This window comes from Hippichthys cyanospilos, chromosome 3 (genome assembly GCF_059441005.1).
Source record: "Hippichthys cyanospilos isolate Australia breed blue-spotted pipefish chromosome 3, RoL_Hcya_1.0, whole genome shotgun sequence".
In the NCBI taxonomy this organism is placed as follows: domain Eukaryota; kingdom Metazoa; phylum Chordata; class Actinopteri; order Syngnathiformes; family Syngnathidae; genus Hippichthys; species Hippichthys cyanospilos.
In genome coordinates, this window is record NC_142371.1 from 30,442,508 (window position 1) to 30,457,442 (window position 14,935).

Here is a 14,935-nt window from a genome sequence, read left to right on the forward strand (position 1 = left end):
CAATTTCCACTGGCTTCTTCAGGCCCTGATCTCCAACTCTCAACGGAGCTGTTTCCAGTCGAGTGTGAAGCATTTGAGATGAAAATCAGCACCTCCAAATCTGAGCCCATGGTCCTCTGTTGGAAAAGAATGGAGAGATCTCCCTGGGTCAGAGGTTAGGTCCTGCCACAAGTGCAGGAGTTTGAGTATTCCTGGGTCTGGTTACAAGTGAGGGCAGGTTTATTGTCAGGTGTTCAGTTTTAATATATCTTGTCTAGAAGCTTTCTGGATGCAATGGTTGGATTATGTTCAGATGACCAAGTTTCCATGTTGAAAGATTTCATTACCTTGTCTGGCCTAATGCATAATATTGAGTTGATTTGAGACTGGGTTGGAGAGGTTTTCCTTGTTGATCCTTTAAAAGGCTGAACAAGGCCAAGGTCATTGTTGTTATGGTCATAAATTTTATTTCACAATTTTATTTTCACAGTTAATTTTAAAATTTTCGATCACGAGCGCTTCTTCGTCAAAATTACTGTCTTTAAGTATCACGTCAAGGTGTTGACAAAACATATTTCTGGCCTGTATACCTATGAGGATGAATAACATTATGACAATGTTGTGACCAGTGGATTTCAAAGCATTTAAAGAGCGACCGTTTCACATGAGGAGTAATGATCGTTAATCGTATCAAAGTAGATAAATTCTGTTCATATACCCAACAACATACACAGAAAGTAAATAATCAAATCCACTTCATTATTCACTAGGAGCTTCATCTTCAGGTAAGCATAAACAAAAGAAGCAAACACATCATTCACGTGGTAGTGAAACAATTTCAAATATATTATAACAATTGGCTTAAAATCGGCCAATTATTCCAGCAGAAAAAAAACAAAACAAATAACAACAACAACAAAAACAATGTAGCAATTCAGCCCTCAACAGTTAGGAAGTGCTATAGCTACAGAGCGATGAGTCACTGGAATCATGAGTGAGCTGGAGTCTATCCCAGGTGACTGACATAGCAAATTGAGCCCCCCAGTGAACCTCCCTCGTTACAGCCTCGTTACATAAGTTATAGAAACATTTCAGATGGGTAAAACAAATCTGACACCGTGACTCCCAACATCATCACTGCGATTTTTTTTTTAAACCGTACCACAATATTTACAATACACATATTATCACAATAACATTTTTTCTGTAGCGTAAGTCACGTAAAATGTCAAAATTATCACATCATTCTATTTATCAACGCATTTAGGAGCGTTCAAATTTCTTATGATCACAAATTGCACAAAATATGTTGTCATAGTTGGTTAGTTGGCGGTTCCATCTAGCGCCTCAGCCGGGAACTACTCCACGCGTGATCAGTGACGTCGACTGTTTACAACTGCCAATGAGCACGTGGCGCACAAAATCACGCGATGTCATTGGACAGAAACCCCACAGACGGGGCAGAGAATGTAAAGAGCTCAGCCAGTCGAATCTGGTATGTAAATTTTGTTTGAAATCTTCCCGGGAAATCCGAGTTTCGCGGGAGGGCTCTTGAGCGCGCAAACCGTATCCCTTCATTCATCAGGCCGTTTCCTGAAGCCATTTCTCGACGGGGGAAACGAGAGTTGCGCTACTTTTTAATCCATCGCATCTGCCTAAATGCACGCACACGAGGACAAATACTTTGCAAAAGTCGATGATTCAGACTTTTATCTTTGCTTCGGCCTGATTATTTTTGAAACCATTACGGTGGATTAGCAATCGGAGCTGGTTGAAAGTGTCGAGACAAGAAAAGGGGCCACCCGAGAACAAGATGAGAAGAGGGATCTCCTCGGCTCCGGACAAAGTGATTTTAGCGGGCGTTGGGGGCTCTCATCTCGACAATAATATCATTTTGACAGCACTCTCCGATCGTTTAAACCCCTCTCAAGGCAACGCCACTTATATCCAAATCATAACTACACCGCCGCCTTGCAACGTTACACAGACCCCCGGCGTATGTTTATCCGAGCCCTCGATAAACAACATTTACACAACTCCTCAACAAGCTGCAGCAAATGGAACGGGACATCGACCCGCATTAGGAAGGCCGCCGGTAATTTTGCCAAACAGCACATTTCAATGTATTTTTGCCTTACTAACAGTCCGAACCACGACACGACGCTAGCTTGCTAAGGTTAGCCGAGCTTGTTGTTCTGGCAGCTAGCTGCTAGCCGCTTAGCCGGTCCCACGACCCAGCTTTAGCTAGGCAGCTAACTAACTACCGCGAGCTAAGTTGTCCAAGTACGTCTACGTTTGAGTTGTGCGAATTTAGATAGGAGGAGGACTCATTTAAAACGTCTCGATGTTCACGCGACGTCCACTTTTGTGCGGACATCTCGCTATGCTAACTTCGCGATGCTTTTGAGTTCGCCTCAGCCTCGCAGCCAGATGGAAACCTTGGTAAGAGATGAGCAACGTTAGCGGTGGCCTAGTGGCTGCTCTCTTAGTCTTTAAATTTGAGGGGGTTGGGGTGCTATTCGGGTGTTTATGCTCCACGTTTGCGAAATTGCATCCATTTGGTGGTCGTCGGTTCATTTTGTTCCTAATGCAGACGTTCTTGACACCACTTTTGCTTCTCCTCAATTTTGTTACCACTCGACGGCGTCATATCGTCGATTAAGATGCAAGTTGGATCGAAGCATGAAAATGAGTTAGCTGTCATGGCTAGTAGCGATGTTGACGAGGCGGAGAGAAATTCTTCGTTTTCGAAGCCGCTTTAACAAGTTCAGACAAGTGATTTTTTTCTTTACCAACTCTACTGAATAAAGTCCAACGCTAGGATGAGTTTCATAGTGAAACTCGAGTTTGTTGTACTCTGTGCTACTTTGCACATTTGCTGTACTTCCAGCTTTTATGAATCACAGAAAAACAAAGAACTTTAATCGCATGTTGGTTATTGCAACTAGTGTTCTAAACAGTTGATTTCGCTAGCCAAACTCTTGTGTGTGTGTGTGAGGCCAGAGGCATGAGCAGACGGGGTGAGGGGAGCTGCTTGCTGGTATAAAATGGCTGACGTTCAGACTGTCAACAGAGACGAGTCTGAATAAAATTTGCAAGAAGTGTAAAACTATGATCAACATTGATGTGTCCAGTAAGAGACTTTTTAATGGTGAATGCTGCTTTGGAATACTGGTGTTTCTGAATTGTTCCACAAGACACACGAGCGGTATTATTGATGGGGGGGGGGGACTTTTGGGGACTCCATGCAGTGTCACTCGGCCTTGAAATGGTGATAGTCATAACAGAAATGTTGGTTTTCGTGAACGTGCTTTTGAGAGTTAAAATATAAAATCTTGATCTGTGTGTGTGTGAGGAATCAATCACACACAAAAATTTGGGAAAGTTGTGTCTTTTTCAAGATGGGATAATACAACTAGAAAAGATTTGAAATTTGAATAATTGCATTTGGAATTGTTTCAGTGAAACAATACATGTTACTGTTTATTTTAGAACTTCCAGTGCAGTGAAGGCAGTGCAAAGTTAACAGTACTTTTTTCAGTAATTAGAATCAGAAATTCATGTTTTGGCACACTAAACACTTGTAGAAGTTGTCTTCTCGAGCTTTATTTGCCTTTAATTGAAAATCTTCAACCATCCAAAACTTATCCCCTAACAATCTTTCATTCCACATTCTCCCTGTAGGCCAAAAGGCGACTAGCTCTCGACGATTCAGACCACCAGTACCAGTTGGAACCACCAAGGACCGCAAGAGGCAGAGGGAGCGCCGCATTAGCCAATGGAACACATATAAAAACGTCAAAAAGTAAGACCTTTGTAAATGCAGTGCAGAATTATAAATTAACATTATTTTTGCAACCTTTGACACATTATGACAAGTTGAATCCCAGACTAAACACAGTTGTGCTCCTGTTTTCTTCCAGGAATCTTTATGCATGATGCTGCGTGCCTTAACGAATACATATATTTTCGGTTAACTAGGCATGAAAACCCCACAATATTAGCTTGTATTTAAGTCAAGTTTGCAGAGTCATTTGCATGACTGTGGTTACGAGGCCGGCCCAAAAAAAGCACTTTCTTACTGCGCAGACAATGGTCATTATATAAATATACATCATTACAAGCACTTGATGTTGGCTGTGCCTGTGGGAGGCCTTTGTTTGCAGAACAATAGTTTTTTGCAACGGTACTGTTTTATAAAGGTTTGACTAACCTTTTTTGTTTTTGTCTAGAATTTTTTGTTCATTTTCATCTGAGTGGCTACAACTGTCCCAACTACAGCTGTGATCTGGGCACAAATTTAGCTTGTCACATGTAGAATCTTTCTCAGTATCATTCTAAATATGTCATTTATGATCACCTTGTTGCAATACTAGTGTTAAACATTTATATTTAAATATGACATGTCCCATGGAGTCGATTAGTGTCTATTTTAGTACTTTTATTGAGCCATTTTTCATTTAATCTCATTGCGCACCACCAAAAAAATTGTCACAAAAATATGAATACCCAACTAATAATGAAACGGTCTGAAGTAACACCAAATAAATTGCACTACTACAACTAATAATGAAACGGTCTGAAGTAACACTAATTAAATTGCTCACTGTGAAACACAGTGAACTACTTGCAGCTGCATAATAATACGTCTTCATGCTGCTGCATGATGAAAGTTTGTTCAATCTCCACGGTATTTAACAATTTGTATTTTGGTTCACAAATGCTGCTATAATTATGATTTCACAAGTGTGTAGTAACAGTGGCAGTGTGTAGCATAGGTTAAATGCAGTATTGATCTAAAACTGAGGATCTCCCTATACTGTTGTGTGTATTTCTTTGTAATAGGGCTCACGTTTGTTGCTGTCGAGATTTGGATTCCTCTTAAGTCAAGCATATATAGTTTTCATTGGCCATTAGCTTGTGTGTTAATGGTTTCAGTGTTACTATGATAAAGCATAACTTTAATATGTTGTCATCTTCTTTCATTGCAGCACCCAAGTCTCCGCCAGAGAGGACGCGATATGATACCTCCCTAGGCCTTTTAACGAAGAAATTTGTGGACCTGCTCAGCAAGTCAGTTGATGGCGTTTTGGATCTAAACCTTGCTGCCGAAACTTTGCAGGTACTTTCTGTCTCAAATCAATGATCTGTTGGTTTTTAGCTGGTACGTAGTGGAAAAAAAAATGCTAACCACTATATTAACATATTGTACAGCTAAATATGTGTATGTTTTTGTAATGTGGTCAATGGGTGTAGTGAGATTTGTCATTCAGTTAATCAAACATGCATGTGATGTTTTCTGATTTCAGGTTCAGAAAAGAAGGCTGTATGACATCACTAATGTACTAGAAGGCATCCACCTCATCAAGAAGAAATCAAAGAACAACATTCAATGGATGTAAGTCGTCACATATTTTACACCATGACTGCAGGAGAAATGTGTGTGTGATTGATCTACGCTCACAGGGGCTGTAGTCTGTTGGAGGTTGAGGGGTCACTGAACCAGAGACAAAGATTGACAGCAGAGGTTTCTGCACTGGCGGATGAAGAGCAAAGACTTGAGCAGCTCATCCAGAGATGCAGCCTGGAAGCGAAGCACATGAGCGAGTCACCAAACAATGAGAAATATCCTTTTTTTTTTTTTTTAAACAATGCAAATGTCAGTAGTCACCAGCTAGCCTGCCAGTTCTGACATTACAGTTGTTTTAAAGTCTTACTGTCCCATCCAATCTAAAGGTTTTTCTTTGACCAATTGACCACATTTGCATATGTCACATATGAAGACATCAAACAGCTGGGAAACCTTCACGATCAGACTGTCATTGTTGTCAAAGCACCCACAGACACAAAGCTCGAATTACCAGATCCTGATGAGGTATGTGTTCAAATTGTATAGTGCTGTGAAAAAGTATTTTCCCCCTCGCTGATTTTTGCCTATTCATCACTTGTGAAGGTTTCATTTCATCAAACCAATTTTAATGTCACTCTGAGACAACCCAAGCATATAAAAGCGAGAGTTTCTGAATTATTTTATTTACCAAAGGTGGGAAATACAAACCAAAATCTGACCCTATGTGGAAAAAGTAATTGCTTTCAATTTGTTAAATCACAAAGCAACTTTGACCAACAACAGTTTTTTGGAAAGCGTTCAATTTCACAGGCCATACCTAAACCTGATTACCATCACTTTTATTGTATCAAGAAATCACCTAAATGAAAATCCATTTGACAAAGTGATGTAGGCTACAAAATCCATGTCACGATCCAAAGAAATTCTGGAAAAAAATGTGAGGGGAAAAGAGTGATTGAAATCGATCAATCTGTTGTTACAAAGTTACAAAACCATTTCCAAGGCTGTGGAGCTCCAGCGAACCACTGTCAGAGTAGTTATCCACAAATGGAGAAAACATGGTGGACTCGAGCGACTAATCCAAGCGTGCAATGTCGACTCATCCAGGAGGTCACAAAAGAACCCAGAAATACACACAAAGAGCCTAATTGGTCTCAGTTACAGTCATTGTTCACGACTCCGCTATAAGAAAGACACTGGCCAAAAATGGCATTCACGGGCAAAAGTCACTGTTGTCTCTAAAGAACACAAAGGCTCATTTCGCATTCGGCAAAAAGTATCTCGATGATGATGGACCGATGAGTCAAAAATAGAACTTTTTAGAAGGTGTGCAGCCCGTTAGATCTGGTGTGAAAATGGCACAGCATTTGATCAAAAGAACATGACGGCAACAGGAAAATATAGTGTTGTCGGTTTGCTGGTCTGGGGCTGTTTTGCTTCCTCAGGACTAAATGCTGTGATTGACAGAAAATTAATTCCACTTTTTACCTTAACATTCGGTCATTAGCTTGCGTCCCCAAACTTGAGCGCCCTTTGATCATGTAGCAGTACACTGATCTGAGAGGAAAAAAAAAATTGGAGTGATCACTGTCTGAATTAAAATTCAATAGATACTGTGGTGTAACCTTAAACAGATGCTTAAAGAAAGAAAACCCTTCAGTATGACAGTTGAAACAATTATTCGAAGAGTGGTCTGAAATTTCTTCACAGCTGCTTGAACGATTAATCACAAATGATCACAAATGTTTAATTTCTGTTATTGCTGACCTTGATACAATGTGCTATTTTTTTCCTGGGGGCAACTACTGTATCACATAGGGTCAGATACTTATCTGAATTTGAACCCCCACAACCATCTTGTAAATAAAACAATTTCCTTTGATCGTCTCGGTGTGAAAATGATATTGGTTTGATGAAAGGAAACCTTTGTAAGTGGTAGACATGGATAAACACACAGAAATCAGGAAGAGGGCAAATGCTTTTTTGCCTTGGCCATTCTTTTCATCATGCAATGCTGTAAGCAGGGCTTTTTATTTTTGAGTGGCTGTCCCAGTAGTGACACAGTGAGCCATGTTGTGGTGGACCACAACTCTGTATATTTTTGATAAATCACAGTAAGGTTCGATGATTATTTTAGCTTACGAAAAATGACTTCTTTTAGTCATAAAAGCCAAGTGAGTGTTTAAAAATTGACTGCTTCTGGGCTTTGTTCAAGACTTTCCTTTTAGAAAAATTTAACTGACGTACTAGAAAAAATGTGTACACCACTGTAATGAGAACAATGATAAATGGTCAAATTAAGTGGATAAAACTCCAATGATTGAATGTTTATCTTAAAAGTGGGAGGAGGACTCTCCCCTATGATGAGAACCTGATCAGTGCTCTGTTACTGGAGTCCTTGTCGTGTATTGTCTATAACACTATTTTCAATCATAAGATTGTCCTTATGTCCATTTGCCACCAGGACATACTAGGCTGCAGTTTGATGATCAGTTTTGTGGTAATGTCATCAAAATTGCAGCCATGTTTTTTTTTTGGACACTCAGGTAAAGGAAGGGGCATTGTTGTAACTTGATCTTTGCCTGCTGGTGTGTTGGTTCTGGTTTTTGAGGAAGATGCCGGAATTTGCTGGGAACAGCTGGCAGAATCCCTTGTCAGGAAGCCTTTCACCTCCAATCTCCAGCAGAGTTTTTCTAATGTCCTTGGGGAGGTGGGGGACATCAAGGCCAAGTGGACCATGCTCCACACATCTTGTTGAGGCGGCCATTAGTGCTGAGGCCCAATGGTGTTTGGTACCTGTTGTAGTGGCATTCATCAAACTGGCTGGTTGACACCAGTGGTAAGGGATGCTGTCAAGCTGAAGTAGACGGCCTATCGGGCCATTTTGGCCTCAAACAGATAACAGGTATCGACTGGCCAACCAAAACTGAGGCAAAAATTCAGTGAGGCCAGAGAAACTTACTGATAGGTTCGAAGAAATTCTGGTCAACCATCTGGTTCCTCTAAAGGGGGAAACGGCACCATTAACACTGTGCATGGAGGAGATGGCAAGTGCTTACCTCGATTCTTGATGTATTGAGTTGATGGGGAGAATACATTTAAGATCTTCTCTATTCCGCTGAATCATTTCTGGAGAATACATTTAAGATCTTCTCTATTCCGTTGAATCATTTCTCTTCTACAGTCTGGGGACATCAAGGTGCGCTCTCATATCCCTGGTTTCCCCAAACTGGTTGGAAAGCTTCGTGGCAAAGCCCAAAGGTGGATGAGAACCACCTCGAGTTTATTAATGTTCTGGATGTTGTGGGGCTGTCCTGATTCACACGCCCGCACGACATCGCATGGACATCAGCGACAGTGCCTCCGCATTGGCAGACATGGATGTTGGGGAACTGGAGATAGTGTTCCAGCTACTTATGGATCTCACCCCTCAGCATCCCTAGTAAGGTCTAATGAGGGGTTCTGGAGGAGAAGGTCCATTGGGAAGTCGACTTTCAGGTTGAGAAGGAGCAATGTGGTTTTCTTTCTGGACGCAGAACTCTGGACCACCTCTACAACCTCGAGTCCTCGACGGTGCATGGCACTTCGCTCAATCACTTCACACGCCTTTTGTGGATTTAGAGAAGGCATTCGCGATGTCCCACTGGGAGTTCTGTGCAGTGTGCTTTGGATGTACAGATTACTTTGGTGCTCAGATGTGCACGAAAAGGCCGGAGCAGATGGAAAAAAAAACAAAACAACAATAGTGGATGAGATGAAGACGACTTAATGAAAGGAGTGCAAGGTGTATTATTTTGGTCAAGCTACTGCTCCTCCAGTTGAGAGGAGCCAGCTGAGGTGGCTTGGGCATCTGGTTTGGTTGCCTCCCGGACGCTTCCGCAGTGAGGTGTTCCGAGCAAGTCCCACTGGAAAGGAGGGTCAGGGTCTCTGGCACGCTGGAGAGATGTGGAACTCCGGGGCTCCCTGCGAAGAATCTGGTAAAGCTGATTACCTCTACTTTGCGGGAGTGAATGGATCGATCGATGAATGGATATAAAAACCAAGAACATGTTGATTCCATCATATTTATTATTGAAATTTGTATTGGCCCTTTTTGACGAAATCTGTGAACTTGGGCTGGCCCAAGCACTGTCTTGTAATTAATGTAGAGTCCTAAGAAAGATTTTCACTGATACAAATATGGTAGTTAACTTTGATTTAAAGGGTATATTCATTTTCATATTCATTCATAATTAAACAAAAAAACTGCTCTGATTCAGTACTCTTTAGAGCAGATGGCTGTCATTTTTGGACTCCACCAACTTTGTGTAAAATGACATTGGGATGCTGGTCTTAAACTTCATTTCTAATGGAAATTTCACTGAAATGTACCTTGTTAGTGTTCTTTATCCAATCAGCTTTGTTACTGAGTATAACACACCTCATTTCTTTTCTTTGATCTCTGCAGAGTCTTTCCATCCACCTTACAAGTACCAGAGGTCCTATCGAGGTTCTTTTGTGCCCAGATGAGAACGACCACAGTAGTCCGGTGAAAAATGCCAACACAGACATCAACGGGAACTCGCCTTTCCTCAAAGTCCTACAAGGTCTGCTTTAACCAGAACCCCCCCCCCCCCCCAAAATAAATAAATAAATAAATAAATAAAAACCTTCATGTTGCCATGAGACCTCCTCTTCATGATAAGACTTTTTTTTTCCTCTCTAAATTGTATATTTGAATTCTTAGCAGTGTTTACAACCAATCATATTACAACCAAAATGATGTAGTTTCAAATATGTATTTTTAAGTGTCGTAAAACACTTGATCAACAGACACTAGCAGATGTCAGCACTGCATCACTTTGGATGTGGGATCAGAGGTTCAGATAAAATAGTCAGCAGTGAATGATTGCATGTTTATGTTGATCCGGGTTCGTACAGTCGCTCCGTCTTCGTCCGTGTATTTTTACGAGGCATCACATCATAAAGTGCTCGCTGATGATGTGGACGCGCTAGCCAGGCAGACATAATGACTTTTCTGCCTACCTCTGCTTTAATGAACAATTTCAAATGGGCGTCAATCCAGTATTACAATTTTTGAATTTCTGAATAGTCTGAGGCCTCATTAGAAAGTCATGCCATACAACAGTTTGACATTTCTGAGTCAGTTCAACGCAATGTGAAATTTGTTATGCAAAGTGCATCCAAATTTGTTATGCAAGATGCATCCAAATGTCATTCACTCGGGATAATCGGCGTCAGCCCCTTAGATTTTTACCCTGTGATAAATATTAAGGCGCCCAAAGCGCAATAGTTGATTTTAACACCACTTTTACGTCTGTCACCAATTGTGAAAGAGTAAACTCACATTTAGTGCCCACTTTTTAGGATCTTTGTAAATTATGTGCATGACACTGTTATTGCGTTTTCAGAACCCCTTTGTTTTAGAAAAGAATTACACAATCCCCTGTTGTCATTTCTGCATTCCTACTTTTGCTAAGTCGATGTTCCTCTGTTGTTTGACAGTCATTAACCGGTCACATATTCTTGCAAATAAGTATAAGGACAATAACTGATTGTGCAGTACACACATTGCCCATTTACAGTTGTGGTCAGAAGTTTGGAAACACCCTCTCAATTCATCCATTTTCTATAGACACTTATACTCACAAGGGTCCTTCTTATTCAGTCTTTTCACTATGTAAAATGTGCTAGTCCTTAGTTTAATGCGTAGGCCAGCGGCTGAGGCAAGAAAAGTGTTTCCAAACTTTTGAAACATGACAACTTGCACCATGTGTCAGTAGAATCAACAAGGATCGTACCATTGACCATTTGGGAATGATTAAATCAATGAACTTATGGAATTTAACTTGTAAGTAGCGTAGCGTCAATCATTCTGTTTACAAATGATGAATGACCGATCCTCGATCGCTCTTCCACAGAATCCACCGTCCCAACCACATCTCCTGGCCCCTCCACCACCGTGTCAGTCACCGCTCTCTCGCCCATATCATCCCCGTACACCAGTCTTCTCCAGCAAACGGAAGACCAGATGCCCTCATCGCTGGGGCCCTTCTTGAACCTGGGGCCCTCTCTTCTTGAGCAAGACGATTACCTTTTAGGATTGGGAGACGACCAAGGAATCAGTGACCTGTTTGACACCTGTGACTTTGATAAAATGCCTCCCCTTGGCCTGGACGACCTCCTGTGCAGCTAGCGCTCACCGAGCCAGATCCTGACAAGGTGGATTGAAGTGAGCCAAAAAGGCGGTGGTGAGCTTGGAGACCTGTGACTTTGTATTTAGTCTAAGCTAATTCTAAATACAGTTCAACAAAAAGGGCTGTTTTTTTTCTCCAGTCCCAAGGCAGACATATGCCAAGTTTACTGGTGCCCAAAAAGATATTCAGGTGATGTCCCACCTCAGGCTCTTGGAGGACTCCATTGAAGCTTAAGAGCGGTATTAGGTACGCTTTAAAAGAAATAGAATCCTTTATAAGCAGTTGCAGTCAGTGTTGTACAACCGACATGAACAGAGGACGTCACTTGGCTTGTGAGGGGAAGCTGGGAAGGGTTTTACGCTTCAAAATGACTGCACATGTTAAGATGACCCTGAAATCATGTTAAAATTTTATCTCAATTTGGATATTTAACACTAAAATGTTATAAGTCAAATGGCTCCTTATACCAAAGTCATTTCTAAGCCGTTAATGTCAGATTTGATTTTACGCAGCAACACATCTTGGTGGAATTTTCTAAATCTGGAATGAGCACTTCACATGGTTCTAAAACGCCCTTTAATGAATTCATTCACAACAAAACAACAATGAATTGCTTTCGCACATGACCTCTTCTGCTGCCCACTATAATCTGCACTGCGTATGTTTTAAGGGCAAGTGTTGGCGTTTGAAACATACTGACAATTTTGGCCTGTTGATGTCTCAGAATTTCGGTTTGTTTAAAAAGAATTGGTTGATATTTTTTTTACAGAAATGTGTATACCAATTGGAGAAAAGGTAAACTTTGAGAAATAATAATCGACTCTCATTTGAAGACATTTTTGACCGGATTTTCATTCAGCAATACAACAAACACTTTCCCCAAAAATGTCACCCCCCGCCACACACACACAAGCCTACATTTTCTAAATTCTTTCTGAATTGTATTCAGATTAAAGTGACCTTTCTAAACACATTTTGACATTTCCATCCATCCATCCATCCATCCTTCCATCCATCAATTTTTTAAAATCTTGTCACGTGGCTATTTTCTCATAGCTTTTACAATCGTCATTCTTTTATTTCGGCAGACAAATGTGGCCCTGATAAAGTTTTAATTTATTGGAACGGATAACCAAATGTAACACCTACTTGCACAGTGCCCTTTAATTTTTAGTCACTTTCAGAGTCGTATGATACTGCTCTGACTCGGACGCAAAAGTGAGCACTGATCACTTCCGCAAATCTGCCTGGTAAATATTATTTTTAGTTTATGATTACCATTAATGAGTTTTAAAACTTGTAATTTCCTATTAATGGCCATATAAAGAAAAGCCACCGATATTTCTCAGCTATGAATTCAAAATGTAATATTCAATCCCTTATTGAATGCCTCTGCTCTTTTCTCCCAGTGACTTATATTTGATGACATCTGAAGGCAAAACAATTTCCTCATCTGAAAAGGAAACTCGGGAAACCTGCGGCTGCAGGTCGTATTGCTGCTCTTAGTGTTAACTTTTCCCCGACCCGCTAGCGTGTTTGTGCAATTGTGTGCGTTTACGTCAGAAGATCTTGCTTGCTCAAAAGTAAGCCTGCCTTGTGGAAATGGATGGATAAATGGTTTTAAAAGAATAGACTGTGCACAAGGTACCAGGGGCTACCTCTCACTAAATGTTCTACAATAGAGTAGTAATCGAGCATAAGAGTAAATGTCAAAGTAGTTTATTTTGTCATTGAGGTTATCCTGCAGTAGCAGTGAAGATCACATGTACCTGTCTCTCTTGTCCTATCTTTATATATAGACTAATTTGATTGATAAGGACATGTTTATTGCAGGAGTCATCAGTTATTTTGTGTTGTGTGTACTTTGTTTGGTTTAGTTAAGGAAATGTATTCACCCCAAATTGTTTGTTTACTCACGCTCCCTCACTGTGAGCTCTTGAAATGGCCATTACAAGACATGACTGTCTCCACGGGACTGGGATCAGTGACTTCTGTCCACTGCTAAAGTGTCTACCTTTGCTTCTGTGACACTGTGTGTCAGTTTTTAGCTTTTTTGGATTGTCTTTTTTTTTTTTTTTTTTTAATGCTTAGGTTAACTCGTCAGTTAGCTGTTAATTCCCTCCCCTGCAGCCAACACCTAACTTTTAGGATTAGGAAAAACTGGTATTTATTTTTAGTGTTTATGAAAACAGCATAAGACCTTTTCCACGTTTAGTTCTTGAAGCTGTGGAAAGTACGGTGGAGTATTACGGCCAAACTGATTTTCTTGTAATCCTATAGGAATTTATTCATGAACTTCCAAGTATAACAAAATAAAAGAAGATTTGCAAAATAAGGTTATTTTGTATTTCAAGGGAAATGTTTTTTACAAGACTGTTTTGTTTGTAAACAATTGTTTTCTGTAACTGTGGAAATGCTTCTCTGCTCCCCCCAAAAAACTGAATTGGCCTCTTGTTGGGTTTATTCTCTCAAGTTGAAATGTTTTTAATGATCTGTATTGCGGTTTGTATGACGTGATTTACGTATGACAGCGAGACCGTGGCAGTTTTGCTTGGGAAAATTTTGTCATCCACTTGTTAAAATTACATTTTTTTTTCTTGTAACAAACATTTTGTCATAATGTCTTTATTTTTGTATATGTATGACTTTGTTAAAATTCTGCTTGTTAAATTACAACCTTTATTCAATTTATTGTGTTACGTTTCAGAATGGCCTTAATACTCCTTTGTATACAGCCAACTTTTCTGAATCTGGTCACAATGTTAGATCTGCTTTTTGTGTGCTTGAGACCTGATTTTTTGAAAAGATTGCCTCTCCATGTATTGATATTATTGTAATGAACAGTCAAACTATAGCGTTACTTACATAAGGTGAGGCGTTTCATGAAGACTGATGTAAATGCTATTTGCTCATAAAGAAAATATTATGAATAACCGCGAAAATGTAAACAGCACTGTTATATTTCTGGTTCATTTAAATTCACAAATTCAAACACAAGTATTGGTTCACGGCCAAAACAATGTTTTGTATGAAAAAAAAAAACAACAAAAAAATACAAGTGCTGCCTGAATCTACAAATTACTGAAAAAAAAAAAGTAGTAATATCATATTTTGCTTTTTTTCCCCCAATTTGGGTGAACAAGTTCTTGGTGTGACGTCTTTTAGTGTTTTGCTTTTGATGTGAGTTCATATGTTCCTTTAATATCTGCTCAATGAGGAATTGTGGTAGTACATGTTATTTTTTTGGGAGGGGGGGATGAAATGGGATTTTTCTTTTGTACTGTCAGATTTGTAATTGAACATTTGAATAAAGGAAACAACAGCAAGAATCTTTCAATTATGGTATGTGTGTATGAATTTCACTTTAAGGTTATATAATTGGGGACTTAATGACCAAATTCCATGAGGG

The 14,935-nt window shown here is 40.1% G+C and overlaps 1 protein-coding gene across 2 annotated transcripts; it reads left to right on the forward strand.

Annotated features, from left to right (window-relative positions):
* The first annotated feature begins 1,577 nt into the window (after positions 1-1,577).
* On the forward strand, positions 1,578-14,784 carry LOC148426808 (transcription factor E2F3-like). Of its 2 annotated transcripts, none has more exons than XM_088412019.1 (8): positions 1,578-2,074; positions 3,664-3,784; positions 4,971-5,101; positions 5,289-5,377; positions 5,446-5,604; positions 5,740-5,854; positions 9,777-9,915; positions 11,251-14,784. In XM_088412019.1, the coding sequence occupies exons 1-8, from the start codon at positions 1,793-1,795 to the stop codon at positions 11,523-11,525; spliced, it is 1,311 nt and encodes a 436-aa protein (XP_088268145.1). In that variant the 5' UTR covers positions 1,578-1,792; the 3' UTR covers positions 11,526-14,784. The 2 variants fall into 2 exon arrangements, with proteins under 2 accessions (XP_088268145.1, XP_088268146.1); XM_088412020.1 differs by lacking the exon at positions 1,578-2,074 and adding an exon at positions 2,220-2,421.
* Positions 14,785-14,935: the final 151 nt, after the last annotated feature.

Excerpts from the sequence above, each read along its gene's own strand:
- LOC148426808 (XM_088412019.1), top strand. The coding sequence starts at position 1,793 with ATGAGAAGAGGGATCTCCTCGGCTCCGGACAAAGTGATTTTAGCGGGC. Across the intron at positions 5,378-5,445 it reads AAGAACAACATTCAATGGAT|GGGCTGTAGTCTGTTGGAGG; the intron begins GTAAGTCGTCAC and ends CTACGCTCACAG. Across the intron at positions 5,605-5,739 it reads GAGTCACCAAACAATGAGAA|ATTTGCATATGTCACATATG; the intron begins ATATCCTTTTTT and ends CCAATTGACCAC.